This window comes from Mustela erminea, chromosome 6 (genome assembly GCF_009829155.1).
Source record: "Mustela erminea isolate mMusErm1 chromosome 6, mMusErm1.Pri, whole genome shotgun sequence".
In the NCBI taxonomy this organism is placed as follows: Eukaryota; Metazoa; Chordata; class Mammalia; order Carnivora; family Mustelidae; genus Mustela; species Mustela erminea.
Window position 1 is genome coordinate 42,688,386 of NC_045619.1, and position 19,418 is coordinate 42,707,803.

The 19,418-nt window shown below is 38.7% G+C and overlaps 3 protein-coding genes across 15 annotated transcripts in view; 1 reads left to right on the forward strand and 2 right to left on the reverse strand.

Annotated features, from left to right (window-relative positions):
• GLIPR1 (GLI pathogenesis related 1) overlaps window positions 1–3,237 on the reverse strand; it is a 42,921-nt gene extending 39,684 nt beyond the window's left edge. Inside the window, exon 1 of the mRNA XM_032346988.1 lies at window positions 3,114–3,237. The gene's annotated coding sequence lies outside the window, so the exon portion shown is untranslated. The remainder of the gene's footprint in view (window positions 1–3,113) is intronic.
• CAPS2 (calcyphosine 2) overlaps window positions 1–19,418 on the forward strand; it is a 175,236-nt gene that overhangs the window by 19,737 nt on the left and 136,081 nt on the right. The window lies entirely within an intron of this gene.
• GLIPR1L2 (GLIPR1 like 2) overlaps window positions 16,640–19,418 on the reverse strand; it is a 31,657-nt gene continuing 28,878 nt past the window's right edge. The window contains exons 5-6 of the mRNA XM_032346986.1: window positions 17,933–17,959; window positions 16,640–17,848 (exon numbers count right to left, since the gene is read on the reverse strand). Coding sequence (XP_032202877.1) covers window positions 17,451–17,848; window positions 17,933–17,959 — 425 coding nt within the window. The 3' untranslated portion in view covers window positions 16,640–17,450. The remainder of the gene's footprint in view (window positions 17,849–17,932; window positions 17,960–19,418) is intronic.

Genomic DNA, 19,418 nt, shown 5'->3' on the forward strand with positions numbered 1-19,418 from the left:
ATAAAAGGAAAAAAGAGAAAAAATGTTTTTAAAAATCTTTAATTCATTACCATTGCTATAAAATACTGTCCTTCGTCTCTGACCCAGAAGTCCTGTATTTTCTCTAGTATCCTTGAAACTGTGTTTGACTAACTTGTTAGTTAGCAAGCAACATACAGTCTTGGACCTTTCATAGTTATCTTTTTTTTAATTATTATTTTTTTTTAATGGGAGGCTACTTAGATTTTTTCTTTATTCTCACGTTGGTTTTGAAGGTGGACTCATTCAAGAATTTGCTCATTCCAACTAAATCATTTAATCTATTGACAAAAAGGTATTTGTTAGTTTCATTTATTATTCTTCTAATTTCTCCTTCAGGATCTCTAGTAGTGTTCCTTGTTTTATTTCTGATGTTGATAATTTTTGTTTCCTCTTTTTTTTTTTTTTTCATAACCAGTCTTGCTAGGGAGTTACCATTTTTATTAACCCAATATAGGTAGGTTCAGCCAGGTTTCCATCGGGCTACCTACTGTAAGGAGGGCTAAGAGCTTAGGAGAGGCTAACCCAGCAGAAAGGATTGAGAAATTGGAAGCCAGATCAAAAACCAAATGGGAAACCTACCAATGGACAGTGTCTGAGTTCATACGATAGCTAAGATTGAAGTCAGCAAAGACGAAACAAAATAAATCACACACATGAAAAAGCGAGTTTGTTCTGATAGCTGTTGGGTTCGTTATCAAAGGAACGAGACTGAGACAAAGTTATGCAAAGTCTTATTCTATGCCAAGCATTAGAAGTTAGACTGACTGTCCAGGGAAATGAGGCTGAGACAAAGTGAAAGTAATGTAAAGCTTTATTTTATGCCAAGCATTAGAATTCAGAGTGACTGGCCAGGGCCGCCTCCCAAGAGAGCGATGCCCCTTAGTCTTACAGGCTAGTTTTTATAGGGCACAATCGCAGACATCTACATATGTGGCTTTGGCTGATTGGATGTCTCCTACCTGTATGTTTTAGTAACGGTTACCTGGAACTGATACTAGTAACTGCTGAGGCATTTATTAAACAATAAAATGGCCTTGTTTTAGGTATGCGTTTTAGCAACAGTTACCTGGAACTGATATCAATAACTGTTGAGGCATTTATTAAACAGCAAAATATCTACCTAGGCAACATGGAGTCACTATGGCTAAGTAGGCCCAGGCAGGCCGTAGGGGGTTAACATGTTTTAATGTGGAATTGACCCCAACATCCCCTCTTTTCTTTGGAGATTAGTCAATTCTTTGACTTTTTAAAGAATCAGTTAGTGCTAGAATTAGGATGGGAACCGCAGGTTTTGTCCGTTTTATTCCTGCAGTAAGATGTTGGAATCCCTCGGGTCCTCTATAGGATAACAGTAAACAATCCCTTCCAGTGAGACTTTAAGTTTTTCACTCGGTGGCGGTGTATCCAAACCAAGTCTTTGGGTTGGTAAGGCTGTGGTTTTACCTCCGTTTCCATCTCAGTGTAGGCAGTTCAGATCCCTGTGTGGGGTTTTTTTTTTTTTTTTTTTTTTTTTTTTTAAAGATTTTATTTATTTATTTGACAGACAGAGATCACAAGCAGGCAGAGAGGCAGGCAGAGAGAGAGGAGGAAGCAGGCTCCCTGCTGAGCAGAGAGCCCGATGTGGGACTCGATCCCAGGACTCTGAGATCATGACCTGAGCCGAAGGCAGCGGCTTAACCCACTGAGCCACCCAGGCGCCCCCTTGTGTGGGGTCTTTTTAAGACAGACTGTAATGCCTGCAGTGACTGGAATACAGACTGATTAGTCATTTCCACTAGGGCAACCTCTTGTAGTCGTGGGTAGAGTGGAGGGGGTCTCCCGAACATTATTTTAAATGGGGTAACCTTGTTTAAGTAGGGTGTACATCATGCCCTAAGGAGGACCAAGGGAAGGAGATCTACCCATCCACCGCCAGTTTTCAGAATTATCTTTGTCAAGGTTTTTTTATGAGTACTGTTCATTTTCTCTACTTCTCTGGAACTCTGGGGCCGGTAGGCACAATGTAGTTTTCCATTAGTGCCCCATGGCCTTGGCCAATGCCCGTGAGACTGAACTCACAATTGCAGGGCCATTGTTTGACCCAATCACGAGACGCAACCCAAACCTAGGAATTATTTTTTAGTAGTTTTTGGCTACTATTCCTGCTACTTTATGTTTGGCAGAAAAAGTTTTTACTCAGTCTGAAAAGGTATCTATAAAAACTAACATTTTTAATTTTATTTTTGTAAAATCCACTTCCCAATAAACTCCTGGTTTTTACTTCTTTTTTTTTTTCCATCCTAGTTTTCCCGCTTCTACTGCCTGACATTGAGCACATCTATCAACTATATCCTGAGCCATACGCCCTGATTTAGATACCTGAAATTGCTTGCCAGTGAGTTCCTTAAGTTTGTGTGTCCCTAAATGAGTGCCCTGATGTATTCGGTTTACTATTTTTTTTTCTTTTTTTTTTAGTCTTCGAGGAAGAATTAACTTTTTTGTCCTGGTCTTAGCTCAGTCCCCTTTATAGTTTAATTTAGTCCATTTTTTTTTTTTTTAATAGAGGTTTGACCTATAGCCTCTTTTTTTTTTTTTTTTTAAAGATTTTATTTATTTATTTGACAGAGAGAGACCACAAGTAGACAGAGAGGCAGGCATAGAGAGAGAGAGAGAGGGAAGCAGGCTCCCTGCCAAGCAGAGAGCCCAATGCAGGACTCAATCCCAGGACCCTGAGATCATGACTGAGCCAAAGGAAACAGCTTAACCCACTGAGCCACACAGGCACCCCAATTTAGTCCATTTTTGTAAATATTTTAAATCTTCCTCTGAACAATCTGGTTTTTCTGGTAGGGCTGGAGACGGGAGTGTAACCAGTTCTTGAGCTGTTTTCCTGGTTGTTTGCTTTGCCCTTTGATCTGCTAATTGGTTTTCTTTTAAAACTAGATCAGTCCCCTTTTGGTGTCCTGGGCAATGCATAATGGCCACCTCTTTCGGGTCCCAAATAGTCTGAAGGAGAGCCAGTATTTTTTGTTTTTAATTTCTTTTCCTTCTGCTGTTAATAGGCCCCTTTCTTATAAATAGCCCCAGGTATATGGAGAGTAGCAAAGACATACCTGTTGTTCCTATAGATGTGCGGCAGGGCCGCTTTTCAGAGTTCCTGCTCAGGAGAAACCATCACAGCACCCGCATACCTCTTTCATCCACCCCGTCTGTGAACAGAGTCCGGGAGGGGAGTGTCTCTGAGATCTGGCCTTATTCCTGTGACCTGGGTTAGGACCTCCCCACAGTTGTGTGGGTGGGGTGGGGTATCAGTTGGTTCGTTACCTGTTTCCTGGACTCAGTGAACACACTCCTTCTTGGAGATCAAAGTCTAAATAAGTGGCTTGTCCCCTGCAAGCGTGACTCATAGTCCTCAACGGCTATTAGCAAGTACTGTGGTCAGTCAGCTCCTCTGGCAGCAACGTGGCTGGATTTAGCACTGCCAGGGACCAGAAAGTCACTTTCGGAAAGTCACTTTCAGTTCGTTGAGGAGGAGGGCCTGATACTCCGTCACTCGGGCGTTTGTTCTTGTCCAGGTGAGCTGGCCTTGGAACAGTTTCTGTGGGTTGGACCACTCAAAAGCAAAGAGGGGCTGAGACTCTCTTGTATTCTTGACATCTAAGACAGTATATATGGTTCTCTTGGGGCTCAGGAGGGAGAGTAGGGTATAGGAGTTAGGCACCATTGGGTGGATATCTTCAATCCATTTGTTAACTTCCTGCAAGTCTTGAATGGGTTGGTATTCCCCAGTTTCGGCCTTTTGACAGGAAGCAAAGGTGTGTTCTATGGAGTTCCCTTTCTTTGCTTCCCAGGGGAGGGAGTACTGCCAGCGCGAACAGCCGTGGGCCAAATTTAAAGTCCTTTTTGTTGTTTATTTATGTCTCTTTGTGCCATTTGCCCCTTGTACCCAGTCTTCCTCCTCAGATAGTTTTCCCATAGGCTCTAGTAATGATGAAAATTGGGCTCCCATATCCATCAAAAATCAGTTGATTTCCCCTCCACCTCCATTTTTATACCCGAGGTTCGGGGAGGGGCTCTGAACCATGGCCCCTTCAGTCTCTGGTGGCCAGCATTGCCATCTTTTTTTGGGACACTCCTTGGCCCAGTGTCCTGTTTTTTGCAGTAAGCACACTGATCTGAAGCTAAGGCTTCCCACCAGCTTTCTTTGTACTTAGGCTTTTCTTTCCATTGACCATCTTCTACCTGCCTTTTTCCTTTTCATTGACCTCTTTTCCTTTGTTTCCTCCCCGCCTCATATAATGCCAAAACTTTAACCATTTTTCTAGTCTATTTTTCATCTTCTTGTGTATCTCTGTTTTTAAACACCTTTTCTGATATTCTCACTAACTCAGTCAAATTCTTCCCTTCAAATCCTTCAATTTTCTGAAGTTTTCTCCTTATATCTGGGGCTGACTGACTGGCAAAGGCAAGATTTATTGCCCTCTGATTTTCGGGCGCCTCAGGGTTGATTGGACTATACATTTTATAGGTTTCCATAAGCCTTTTTAGAAAGGCCCCTGGAGACTCATCCTTATCTTGAGTCACTGTACTAACTTTAGATAAATTTATGGGTCTCCTTGCAGTCGCATGGAGGCCTCCCAGCAGAGAGTAGACTCTCTGGCAGTAGAAATGTAGACTCTCCCTACCTTTATCAGAGTTTGGGTTCCAGTCAGGGGGTTCCTTTGGGCAATAGTTCTTCATTCACTGGGGATTGAGGTCCCATGTTACTAATTCTGGTTTAGTTTGAATGTAGTTTTAGTTAGTTCTGGAAATTTTTATTCATTTCAGTTTTAGGATTTCAAGATATCAAAGACCTGTATTTGTCCTGGAAGTCTTCCATATGAATTTTCTTTAAGGCAGAATTTATTTTATAAGAGAATTAAAATAATTATAAATGACAAAAATTCAGAATAGATATGGTTTTACAGTTTAACTTGCAAGAAAATCAGGTTACTTCTGTGACACATAGCATTTTAATAATTACAATATCACATGATGACCTTATCAAAAGGTTAAAACTTTAGGAAATGCATAGAATTTCTATAATAGTTATAGCATCTACCCATATGTAACCCAAGGTTTATCATTGGTTTAGCAGTACTTTTTGAGTAATTAGCATACCAAGGAAAAGCCTTATGAGTCAAAGAGATCTCATTTACAATTTAAATCTTGTTGACAATTGCTAAAATTTAAGTTTTAAAGCACATGCTTAAATAGGATTATGGATAAAACAAAATACAGAAACTGGTTTCTCTGGGCAGGCAAAGAGAAAACCATATATTCTCTCCTTAACAGCAGATCAATTAATCTAAGAAAACTTTGTTTTTTGAACAGAAAGAAAGCAGATTTTTTATACCAGTGTTTTCTTAGTTTACAATAGTCAATATATACTTGAGTGGATCACCAATATAGATTTGTCATGACACAGGGATTTAGTCTTTTTTTTTCAAGAACAGAAACATTTTATAGGAAAAGGTTTATTTGTCCTTTTTTTTTTTCTTCCTGTGAATGCATCCATCAAAACTGATCTAATATGGTTAAATTTCCAACATATTTCATTGTTCTCTTTCAAACCTATAAACCAAGGCAAATAAAGGTCACTTTCCCCAAGCCTTTAATGACTTACTAAATACCCTCAAGTTTAGTTTTTATTATTTTCTTTCATGTTCTGGTGCAACCAGATACTTTTAAGATAAAACTACTTACTCTCTTAGGCCCTCTTTTTTGTGTGTGTAGTTATTCTAAACTTACTATCAGTCATCAGTCAACTGCCTTTCCTCTGGTTTTTTAGACAGCATTAAAACTTTTGGGGCGCCTGGGTGGCTTAGTGGGTTAAGCCCCTGCCTTCGGCTCAGGTCATGATCTCGGGGTCCTGGGATCGAGTCCCGCATGGGGCTCTCTGCTTGGCAGGGAGCCTGCTTCCTCCTCTCTCTCTCTGCCTGCCTCTCCAACTACTTGTGATTTCTCTCTGTCAAATAAATAAATAAATAAAATCTTTAAAAAAAAAAAAACAAAAAAATTTTTAATAAAAACCTTAATGGCGTTTTTCTTTTGGTATTCTAGAATACATGGAGTCATTTCATGTGATTTATTATTCTGATGTGCTACATTTTAAAATTCATTTTAATTTTCATCTGTTCTGACCATACCTAAAATTTCTTTTTTTTAAGATTTTTCTTCATAAAACTTTTACAACTTTTTTGCATCTAGGTTTTGTCCCAAGCCATTTTTTTTCAAACAATTATTTCATTTAGGAAGCAATTACCTTTTATCTTTAACAAAATGTATTTCTATTTCTTATTTTTTTATCTCCTACTTTTTACATATAGCGTTGTTTTCTCTTACTTTCATCAGTCTTAGTTATAGTTAGCAGAATTTTTTATTCTTAGAAATACTTTAGTCTCTAGTGATGGCTAAGTATTAACCAATTGTGAATGATTACAACAGAATTATGTAGATGGCAGATTTATGAATCAGTCAAGCACAAAACATGTTTACCAACAGATTTAAATTTTTTGCAGTAAGAAGTCAAAAGCACAAACTTGGTTCCAATAATTAATGCTTTAGTATTTTATCCTATTTGGTTAAGACCTAGATGTCCAACAAATTTAATTCCATTTGTCATCCAAGCAAACCTTCAAAGTTTCAGGTTGTGAAAGATTTTGAAAGTTACTTTAACAATTACCCATTAAACCTTTGAGACAGACAATTAAACATCAGTTTAATTATTTCTTTGCTTATAGATTTTAACAAATAACATGCGCTTATTTGACCTTTAGTAAACTTTGATTGAAGTTTCACATTTACTGCTGTAACTTTAAAGACATGTCTGCCTTGATTAAACCAACAAACATTACTTAGTTTAAATACTCATTTACATTTCACGTGGAACCACTCCACTTTTAATGTTTACCTGAGACATGGGTGGGAAGATCTGGGGTGGAGGGTGTTAGGTCCAGAGGTGCTGTTTTTTTTTTCCTGGACAGTGAAGAGAGAAGGAGCCATGGTGCAGGAAGCACCAAGGATGGTCTAGAGGCCAGTTATGCAAGCCACACCCAAGTTGGTGCAGAAACAGAAGGGGGAGACAGAAGAACAAAGAGCTGCCAGAAGGCTCCACCAGCAAAGGGGAGGGGCTAGGTAGTCCAGGTCGGGCCAGAGAAGGCAAGGAACTTCCCAGAAACAAAAGGAGTTTTGGCAGCTGCTTGGGAATATTCCTTAAAGTCTCTGTCTCGAGTTAGACCAACCACAGTTGGCTCCAGTTATAGCCATTAACACAAGAAATAAGCAAGGGAGAAGTCCCACATCTGTTAGGAGGAATGGAGAGATGAAAGTCAGAGTCCCCTTACTCTCTGCTTGTCCCATTTCTTCAAACACAACAAACAACACAACAGACAACAAAAAGACAAGACACAGACAACCACAGACCCAGCGGCCCTTACCCAGAACCTGCTGCTGGTGGGGATTTTCTCCATCCCCTACAAACATTCGCCGGTGGGGATTTTCTTGCTCCCCTAGAAACTAGCAACAACAGACAACAAAAAGACAAGACAAAGACACACAGACCCAGCGGCCCTCACCCACTGGTGGGGGTTTTCCTGGCCCCCTACAGACCCAGATGACCGCCTGGGGGGGGGGTCTTGGACCCCCAGACGATCTACCAGAAGAAGGATGGGGTGTCCCTTGCATCCACTCCAACCCTGGGGAGCGTGGCTGCATCAAGCTTCTCCCCAGTGGGCCATACCCTGGAGTTCCACAGCCAGACAGACCAGATCTCACAGAATATGGAGATCTTACCTCTGGAGGCTTTTCCCAGAAATTCTGATGCTGGCTCAGTTCTCGTCGTTTGATCCTGGATGAGCCCCCATATGTTGGGTCCGTTATCAAAGGAACAAGACTGAGACAAAGTTATGCAAAGCCTTATTCTATGCCAAGCATTTGAAGTTAGACTGACCGGCCAGGGAAATGAGGCTGAGATAAAGTGAAAGTTATGTAAAGCTTTATTTTATGCCAAGCATTAGAAGTCAGACTGACCAGCCAGGGTCGCCTCCCAAGAGAGCGACACCCCTTGGTCTTACAGGCTAGTTTTTATAGGGCACAATCGCAGACATCTACATATGTGGCTTTGGCTGATTGGATGTCTCCTACCTGTATTTTTTAGTAACGGTTACCTGGAACCGATACTAGTAACTGCTGAGGCGTTTATTAAACAACAAAATGACCTTGTTTTAGGTATGTGTTTTAGTAATAGTTACCTAGAACCCATATAAACAAAATGGCCTTGTTTTAGGTGTGTGTTTTAGCAATAGTTACCTGGAACTGATATCAATAACTGTTGAGGCATTTATTAAACAACAAAATGTCTACCTAGGTAACACGAAGTCACTATGGCTAAGTAGGCCCAGGGAGGCCTTAGGGGCTTAACATGTTTTAACGTGGAATGGACCCCAACAATAACCCTTTTGTGGGTTTTGAGGAGAACAGCTGTCATCAATGAGACAGCAAATTGCAACTTCCCTAATAGTTGAGAGAATGTAGGTCACACTTTCGTTTAAAACAAAAAGAACAGGATGGGCACCTGGGTGGCTCAGTGGGTTAAAGCCTCTGCCTTCGGCTCAGGTCATGAACCCAGAGTCCTGGGATCGAGCCCTGCATCAGGATCTCTGCTCAGCAGGGATCCTGCTTTCCCCACCCCCTGCCCCCTGGCTGGCCTCTCTGCCTACTAGTAATCTCTGTCTGTCAAATAAATAAATAAAAATAAAAAAACAAAACAAAAAAACCAAAAATAACATAAAACTTAGAACTAAATATATATATTATTTGTTATTTTTAAGAAAGACATTATCTGCTCATGTTGAGCTGGAAGATATGCAGGTATGAAATCATGGGTTTGCATGAGCAGGGAGCTCCAAGCAAGCAGTCCATTTCACACAGTCTTCTGCGTTTCAAATTTCACTCTTTTCAGTTTTTTGTTTTTTGTTTTAAAGAGAGAGTGTGGGAGCTCAAGTACAAGTGTGGGGTGGGGGGGTGGACACAGGGAGAGGGAGAATCCCAAGCAGGCTCCACACTCAGCACAGAACCCCATGCAGGGCTCGATCTCACAGCCCTGAGATCAGGACCTGAAACCAAAATTAGGAGTCGGAGGTTTAACTGACTGATTCACAGAGGAGCTCCCTGAGGTGTTGTTTTGAAGGGAGAGATAGCTGCACAACAACTCATCCACAGTGACTTAACTACAATGGGGTATGATTTTTCTAAAATAGCAAGAAGTCCAAAGGCGGAGAGTGCAGGGCTGCTGCAGTAGCAAAACGATGCCCTTATTTCCAGCACTTTCTGTTTTCCTATCCCACCATCCTTAGCATGTGGCTTTTGTACTCATGCTTATTTCATGGTCACAGGGCTACGGCTCCATCCATGGCTTCATGTCCACACTCCAAGTACAAAGAAGAAAGAGGAGGAGGGGGCAGATGATTTCTATTTCAGACTGGGGACACAATGGAGATAGCCAGATGCTGCTTTGCGTAGGGGGCATGAAAATAAGTTGCCTCTGGAGAAGTTATTCAGAAAGCTGCATCATTCATGTCTCCCCCCTCATTGCCAACTCCCTTTCTTTGATACAATTCAGTTAGTGATCTACTTTTATCACCTGCAACGTGAGTTGAAACACATTATTTTAACCTGGAATATTCCTCCTTAGTGCTCCATCACAACTCCCCTGCCATGTTTTGCCTAGTAATTTTGTTGCTGAAACCCACTTTCCCTTCTCTTCCATTGTTCAATTCTCAAGAGACCAGTATTGATTGAAAAGGACTAGGAGCTTTATTCAGGAGGCTGGCCACCGGCGGAGGAGGAAGACTATGGTTCCAAAGCCAACTCCAGGCTTTCTGCCTCCCCAAGAGGGTTTTAAAGGGATAAGGTGTGATTTATCAGTGGGGGGGGGGGGTGCAGTGGCCTGTGACATTTCCTTATTCATGGAGATTTCATGGTGCCCATTTACAGCTTTCCATGAGACAGGCTTTCTGTGTTGTACAATTCCTGTTCTGTGATGGGCAAGGGCTTTCAGTGCTTCTTCCGGAAAGAAAAATAAGATTTGTAGCTACGAAAGGAAGGTTAGTAATTCAATCATGTAAAATGAATACCTGCTAAAGGTCACCATGCCAGTTATGAAGATCAAGGAGGCTACAATTACTTAAAGTGCCTGTTTTAATTTTCATTTATTCCTCTGCTTAGTGGTTGAGATGGATTATTGAGGGCACCACTTCATATTACATTTCTTGCTCCTTTGTGTCTGTCTTATACTGTATGTCTATAAAATGCTATTATTCCTTGGTCTTTTGGTATCTAAGTTTGGCTTTGTATATATGGATAGTCTTGTCTTTTAGCCTTTTTTTGCATTTGTCAAGGCCTCAGTCATGAAATCAAACGTCCCAAAATTGTCAGTAGCAGAGAAAACCTAGTTGTAACTTCTTACTCCCACAGACGCTGAGCCATGTAACTTTGGGATAGGTTAATGGACTAAAATGTAAGCATGTCTTTAGTAAAATATAAGCTGGACATGAAACAACAGCAATTTCAGGGACCTAACCCTGTCACAGCTTGCACAAATAAAACATATCTTGTTTTCTCAGTCACTAGCACTTCTCTCCTCTGAATGTGACTGATGGGTGTCAACATGACTCGTCCATACATTTTTCTGACTGATCCATATTTTAAGATGAAAAGCTCATGGCTTTTCTTTAAGTCCAGCATCTAAATGATGGTATTTTCAAGTATGGTTCCCTGTGTCCTACTTGCCAAGACAAATGGTTAGACCACCTGTCATTGACTGAATCCTTAGCAATCAATCTATCTATCTATCCATCCCATCTGCTTATCCCAGCAAGGGTTTGTGTTAGATATACTGTATATAACTGTCCATATCACTGATTATGCACCCCCTATTTTTTCCCCAAGTTTTTATTTATTTCATAGAGAGAAGTAAGAGGAGAGAGCACAAGCAGGGGAAGTGGCAGGCAGAGGGAGAAGGAGAAGCAGGTACCCTCTGAGCAAGGAGCCCAATGCAGGCTTTATCCCAGGACCTCAGGATCAAGACCTGAGTCGAAGGCAGATGCTTAACTGACTGAGCCACCTGGGCACCCCACTTTTCTTTTACTAGAAATTTTGTTAGCTGGCATTCTTTCAGAAAAATAATCTTCATCAATCAAGCATTGCCATCTGCAAATCAAGCACTATCTTGTTTTTTCTTTCTGCACATAGAGACTCATATAGTGGGGAACACACCTTCAATGTCAGAAGTAAATCATCTTCTAGCCCCAGGGAGATGGCTTCTCCTTATTTACAAACAGATATCTGAATATATCATTCCCATTTAATTGGGTTATTTTGATGAGCTGCATGTTTTTTATTTAAATGCTTCTCTGACAATGCCCAGGTTCTTACTGTCATCTTTGATCTTAAAACTGATGGGGTCCTTTATTAGTAAAGTCTCAACCAGGGCATTCAGCCCAGTAGAATGTCTATAATTGCCTTTCAAAGGGAAAATGGCAAGTAACTGGATCAAGTATCCTTAATTCCAAAAGTACAACGTTCTTTCCTGCAGCCCTCCTTCAGTCTTCTGCTGGAAGAACAGTTTTCTGTTATGTCCCTCAGGGTCCAAGTCATTAAACTCACCCATGCCTTTCAGCTTTGATTACTCCAAGGCTCCCATGTAAAGAACCCATCCTTACTTGCTCAGTGACAGCAGCAGGTTTTCCTACTCACTCACACCATTCTCACCATAGATGCGCTCTGCTCTTCCTCCTAGCAGAATGGGCTATCCTACCATCTTTCACTCGGTGCTATATCCTTTTCTCCCCTCGGTATTGACATATGTTTCATGTCCTACAATCTGAGTTACATTGGCATTGAGCCAGGTATCTAGAAACCCAGGAAAAGTTCTGTCATTGATCCTCTCAGGTCATTATAATGTGACCTCATCACACAGCTTCAGACCTTTCTAGTCTGCCTGTCCATTGAAATTTTCATATCATAGTCCAGGAATTATTTTCCTTATGGAGGAGAGTTTAATCTCACAGTCTTTAATCAGAATTGCTGCCCACTTTTTTTTTTTTTTTTAACAATTAATTCCCCTTTATCTCCTCCTCGGAATCTTAAAAGCTGCGAGATATGTTGCATATCTGCTTTGACCCATGTGAGGTGTTAGCTACTGTAGGGGAATACCCACTTGGGCAACACGGAGGCTTGTCCCTCAGATCTCTCATCAAGATAGAGCCTGTCACAAGGCGTGCAGTTAGCTGATGGCCTCCAGCCACAGCACTTTGGAATTTGCTACAGCACCTCAGCCAAGGCTCTACTTCTCCTGGGTGAGAATAGTCAGTGACTGAGAATGACAGTTGCACTAATCCATAGCTGCTATCAACCTAGCTAAAGAGGTAAACCGAGGCAGACTCAAAATTGCCAGAAAGACTGGTTTATTTGGGAATTAGCAAAGGACTTGAAGTTCAGAACATGCAAACTGTGGCAAGCCACAGGGGAGTCTATTGAGGGTCTGTATTTATGGGCAGAGAATGTAAAGAGTTTAGAAAGTTCACTTAGAGTCTGTTAAAATAAAAAACAGAGACCAGTTTTGAAAATTCCCTGAGCAGATAAAACCCATCCAGTCATACGAACAAAGCTCAATTCAGCTTATTTTGCAAGACCAACCAAATGGGGACATTTTTCCTCCGGGAACTATAAGCAAAATTTCCCAAGGTCAATATGAGGCAAACCCTGACCAACTCCATACATTTAAAAAATTTTCAGTGAATAAGTTTTCTATAAATCAGCCATTTATGGGAAATCAGTCTCTCAGTCCTTAAGTTTTGTGATCCTGAAGGGACATGAGATTTTCCATTTTGTGTCTTCTAGTTTGATTTTATTTATTTGTTTTCCCCCCTCTGGTTTGATTTTAGGTTGAAATTCTGACAACACTGCCCAACACATACTTCTCCCAGCACGAAAGATCTCTATAGGGGGTTTTTGCACCACAGCTTCCTGCCTTGTGTGGGATGACATTTTTCTGAGTTGCACTGTGTGGTCTGAGCCTTTTTCTGACTGAATTTTACAGGTGTCAGATCTGCATTATAGTCTGAAGTCTTTCCCTATCTACTAATGTTCTCTTCCAACCCTTTGTGTGCATTTTTGTATTCCAATAAAACTTCATTTATGGACACTGGAATTTGAATTTTATGTAATTTTCATGCCCCATAATTTTTTAATTTTCTTAAAAACCATATTTTAGAACAATTTTAGATTTATAGAAAAATTATGAATATGGTACAGTGTTCCCACATACCTCCCACCCACTTTCCCCTATTATTAACAACTTACAGCATATTTGTCACAATTAATGAACTAATATTGATGCATGTTTGTTAGCTTAAGCACATACTTATTAAGATTTTCTTAGTTTCCACCTATTGCCCTTCTTACGTCTCAGGATCCTGGCCAGGATACCATCTTATGTTCAGTAGTCTTATGTCTAGGTATAGACTCCTTTTGGTACTGATGGTGTCTCAGGTTTTTCCTTATTTTGATGAATTAAGGGAAGTTTGTTGTTGTTGTTGTTTGTTTTTTAAAATAACGAAGGTTTTGAAGGTTTTTAGAAGTACTGGTGTTTTATAGACTGTCCCCTAATTGGGATGTCTAATTTTTTTCTCATGATTTGACTGGATTTTTGAGGTATAGGTGTGACTTTCCTGCCCCAAGAGTCTTAGCCAACACCACCATGTATGGGTTTCCTGAGGGACTGATCCTCAGGAATAGAACATTACACAAGCTAGCATTCCATCAGATGTCTTACTGCAATGTTGAAGTCTATCAGATCTGTTTAATAACAGGAGTATCAATAGTATTTCTCAGATTTAAAATATTTTTAGAGATCTTGTCTAATACTGCCCATAATCAAGTTCCCTCACTCAGGTGGTACTTTGAAATTGAGTGGGCATATGTTTTTGGCAATTCCTTTTGCTATGGAATGGTAAGAAATTGTCCGATGTCCTCCACTCTGCCCCAGCCCATCACTTTTGGCCAACCTGGTTTCCCATCAACATTATGTTGAATGCTGTGGATGGGGTTCATGGCTATGCTAAATAATTGCAAATCCTCCTACTTCCTCTAGAGTCACCAAATCCTTATAACTCTATCTAGTTACTTCGCTATTGCTGTGCTGTTCCTTGTGAACATTCTGTATTCATTTTGTTCTTCCCCAGCCTCCCTTTGTGTATTTATTACCATCCAGTTCTACAGTTCATTGCTGTGGGGAGTTGAGGAACCAATAGAAAGCCCAATAATCTTACCTTTATCCAGTTTTAAGAAATAACGTACTTGATCCTTGACCATTTAAATCAAGGACTCAGGATAGTATTGGATCACTTAATATTTTGTTAGTATTTATTGACTAAGTGTACTGATTCTTTGACACTTTCTCAAACCCTTAGTCAAACCAAGGGCAAGTATATACTACACATAATGTAGCTGGAAATTACTTTACTAGGGCCAAGAACATTTTAACAGTCTTACAGTTTTATAATGCAGAATAGAATATACGGTACTTTAAGTACTCTTTCTCCACTCAAGACCATTTGGGTCAGAATATCCTGGTCAAAGTATATTCCTGAAACTCAGTGCCATGGAAACTGAGTAAGGGTAATTTTCCCTGATACCTCTGAGATTCATACTAATGATCCCTTATGTAGGGAGTCAACCTATAACTTGTGTAATAAAGTAAGCATTCTAAGCACATAGGGTGTACGGTTCTGGGAGAGAGATATGGTATGATACCAAGAACCAAGACTTAGGAAATAAAACTTTAAAAGACACACTATTCTTTGACCACTTGATGCTATAAAGAATCTCTACATATTCAGTTTTACATATTCAGCCATTATTGCTAATGCTGTTTCAGAATAATGGTCATATCATTTATTTATTTATTTATTTTTAAGATTTTTATTTATTTATTTGACAGAGAGAGAGAGAGCACATAAGCAGGGGGAGTGACAAGTAGAAGCAGAGGAAGAAGTAGGCTCCTTGCTAGCAGGAAGCCTGATGTGGGGCTGCATCTCAGGACCCTGGGGTCATGACCTGAACCAAAGGCAGATGCTTAATCAGCTGAGCCATCCAGGTGCCCAATAAAGGACATTTTAATGAAATTATCTTTATACTATGAATGTCCTATCAGTTGAGTCAGTTACAGAATCCTATTCAAAATAACCTAAGGAAAACTTACTGGATGGAAATAGGATATACTCTGGAAAAATAATACGTGTGAAAGGTTGGGATAAAACTAAGCATCAGAGACAACAACCTTTCACTGTTTCTCTGTTGGTATTCATTCTTTCTTTCCATGCAGTCTGCTAAACAGCCTCAGAGCTTTACATATTACAACTTCTGCCATCAAGGAGAACCTCATTTGAAAGTCTGTCTGGATCTCCAAGCCAAAAACTATGATTGCGCCCATCTGTGCTTAATAGACCATCTTCAAAGTAAGAAGACAGAAGCTCAACAGCAAAATGATGGTTCCCATGGTAACTTGTGGATATAAAAAGGTGAAGCAAGAAGGGTAGGAAAGAAAATGAGAGAATGATTTTTAGAAAAATGAGAAGTTAGGGAAATACAATAACATCTACATTCATTATTTACACATATCTGGGGTGGAGATAAGCCAACAGGGGAATTTTTCAAACTTGGCACTGGTAATATTTTGGACAGGATAATTCTTTGCTGTGGGGGCTGTCCTAGGCATTATAAAATTGTTACCAGCATTCCTGGCCTCTTCCCACTAGAAACCAGTAGCACCTTCCTGGTCACAGCTTCATTGTTTCCAGATTTTGCCAAATGTCCCTGGAAGAGAGGTGACAAAATTGCCCCCAGAGAAGAACCACTGGCTTATAGCAATTATATTCCATGAAATTACCTGGAGAATATGTTGAAGAGTAAAGTTAGATGGGTAGAAGTTAGATATACAAATATATAAGTTAATCATAGTGGGAACTGAACATGGGATCATGAAGAATTTATACTTGTAAATGCATCAGAATGTCCAGAAATTAATTTGTTTTGAGTCCTAGGTTGTAACACTTCACAAATCCAAGGTCAGTCTTTTCATTTTAAAAATGGAAGCAATATCAACTCTACAGAGTGGTTTTGGAAATTAAAAAATTATGTGAAACCACCTTGGAAGCTGTGAAATAGTATAAAAATATCAGAAAATACTAATAAATAAAATCATTGTAGAGAACCAGCCCTTTTTACTACCTAAGGCTTTTTCTTAGGAAGCTGGTTAGAAAAGAGGCCGATTACATGGAAACTACATAAATGTAGGGTGTTTTTGTATAATTCTCATCTTGCCCCATTTAAGAATAGCCTTTTAATATAATAAAGTTAAAAATATGGAGTTTATACAATTTGATGTGTGCTGTGTTAGGTATTTTTATTCAGATCACTTACTAGTACTACAAATAGTAAGTAGTTAATTTATATTACTAATTTGTGAACTTTTACTGTACATATTAAATAACTATAAGCAAATAACTTTTTAAATTTTTATTTTATTTTACCACATAAATTTGGAAGCAGCCAAATTGCTCAATCACAAATAATTAAACTTTTGACATTTATTTGTCCTTGGTGGCAATAAATTATATAGCCTAATAAAGAATTACAACAAGGCTTTAATGAAATATCAAACATGAAGTAGAAATAAAAATTTGTCTCCTAACAGCATGTACAGTACCACTTAAACTATTTCCCAAACACACACAATACAAATATACATAATGATATTCAATGCCTTGATATCACATGGTCAATATCATCACCACCATCATCACCACTATCAATAACAACTACAATAGTAATTAATCGATTTTAAATAAAATAAAAAAAATAACAACTGTAAGCGTAATGATAAAAATAACAAAACCAAAAGTTATTAAATGGTTATCTTGAGTCAGAATGATCCTAAGCACAGTAACATGTATAATCTTAATACTTGAGAAACTTATGAACCCATTTAGGAAATATTTAAAACACAGAGATAGACATATTTAGAAAATGGGAATTCCTTCCTTTATAAGGATAACACAGTAAAATCTTAAAAGTAATTAGACTGGTCAAATCTTTTTTAGTATTTCTGTCATCAGGTCTTTACCTACTCTTAGTGGCCGAGAACTTGTCTTACAATACTTACTATAAAATACATGTTTTTGTTAGTTTGTTTCTGTGTTTTTCAAATTTACATTTGTTGAGCAAATATAAGAAAAAGAAGAGAATAAAAGGTATTGCAGTAATGGTTTGTACATATTCGTTTTTATTAAAGCTCGGTGTTTTACTTTTTGTATTTATTTATTTATTTTTTGTATTACACTTCTGTCTTATTGTGGGGGTAAATCTTCATCCTCCACTGCCTCCTTCTCTTTCTTTTCCTGTTCTTCACCGTCTCCCTCCCCTTCCTCCTCTTCACCCCCTTCCTTTTCCTCCTCCTTTTCTTTATATTCTTCCTCTTCCTCCACTTCTTCCTCCACCTTTCCCCTGTCTTCTTCCTCCATCTCCTCTTCCTTCTCTTGTAACTGTTCTGGCTCTGCCTCAGTTAGATCAGAGGCAAGCATCATTTCTTCTTCCAATAATATATTTGGAAACCGAGACTGTATTATCAAAACAACTATGATACATATTGAAAAACACAACATTCTCAGAAAGAAAATAAATAAGCACAGTGGATCACACACAATTGGCCGGGGAACTTCCCATCTGGGATACCAAAATCGGTAATCTGTAAATAAAGAAGCAAAATTGAAAGCTGGATTTTGTATAAAGTAGTTAAATTGTCCAATAAATAAAGGACGACAATACATACATACGGATTGGTCACGATCTGCATTACCTAAAAAGAAAAAGAAAGTCCATAAAGAATTATATAAAAATCCTTCTTTCTCTAGAAATAAAATAATTTTTCTAAAAATAATGACATTATTATCCTAGTCCTCAGGTATCATGCTGCCATCTTTGATGTGCTTCCTCCAACCAGTAGCCCATCACAAAATGTAATACATTCTCTTCTAGTAAAAGTCAGCTGAGTCTGCTAGGGGGAACATAGAAGTATGGGAAAGAGGACATGTGGATTCTATGACTAATCCTGTCTCTAAATCATTGTCACTTTGTATGAATCATTTCACTTCTGTCCTGTAAAGATTTTTCCAGCTTCAACATTCTAGGATTTTATAATATCTCTTACATGCATCTCTCTTTTTCCCCCAGATCATTCCAAATTAATCTTCTGAATATACTCACTTTCCTCATCTAATTCTTATTTTCAGGAGCTTTTCATTGCTCTTCATTTCATCCCAAAGTAAACTATGCAGCCTGGTATAGAGTTTATTGTTTCTGCTATCTAGCCCAAAGCTATCATAATACTTCTCAGGAAATAAATTTCTTCCCTCTGCTGACTGGGGCAGAGAAGATCAAAAAATCATTCCTGGATTCCATTAGGAAGAGTTAAGAAGATAAATGAGTTCTCACACAGAGAGCCCAATGGGAATCAGAGGCTTTGTCTTGTAATTGGCACTAACCTTATAAGAAAATTTAGAAATCACTCTTCAGAAAATCCTAGGGATGAACTGACCAATCAGATCTTTGACATTATTTCAGCCTTTTGTGCTTATTTTACTTCATATTTTATACAATGATTTCTATTTGGCACTCCTTTAAAAAATTTTTTTTACCACAAAGTCTATATTTTCTCTACTTCATTCTGTGTATGTGTAGCTGTTGATCACTTAGTTTGAGCTATGATGTAATTAGCATAATTCTTACTTGGATTTTCCTTCATTTGTCATCACTATTTTCCATTCTACATTTTACATTCTTCTTTTACTTTTGCACTTGATTGAATATATTAAATATATTTAAATCTATTTACATCTCTATTGTTTGATTTATCAGCTTTAAATAATAGCTTTTGGCCCCTTGCTATGAAAGATGAGGAAATTAAGCACATTTTTCTATCTCTCTCTTCTTCTGCCAAGTTTTATTAATTATATCGTTTTATATTGTCAACATTTATTATATTTACATTTGTTTTGTAATTATAGCCTTAAGAATTCAATCTTTGTCTATTGATTAAACTATGCTTCTAGATAGTTTTTCCAGTGTAGCTTTTCATTTTTCATTCATCTCTTCTTTTTGGTGAAAGACATCTTCTAGGGGTTTATTGAGAAAGTGCTTGTGAGAACTATGTACCACAAATTTCTTTGTGTTTCCACAAGATTTGTTTATCTGCTTGTATTTGAATAATAGGTTTGGTTGAATTTATGTACAGCATTAAGAACAATATAGGAATTATT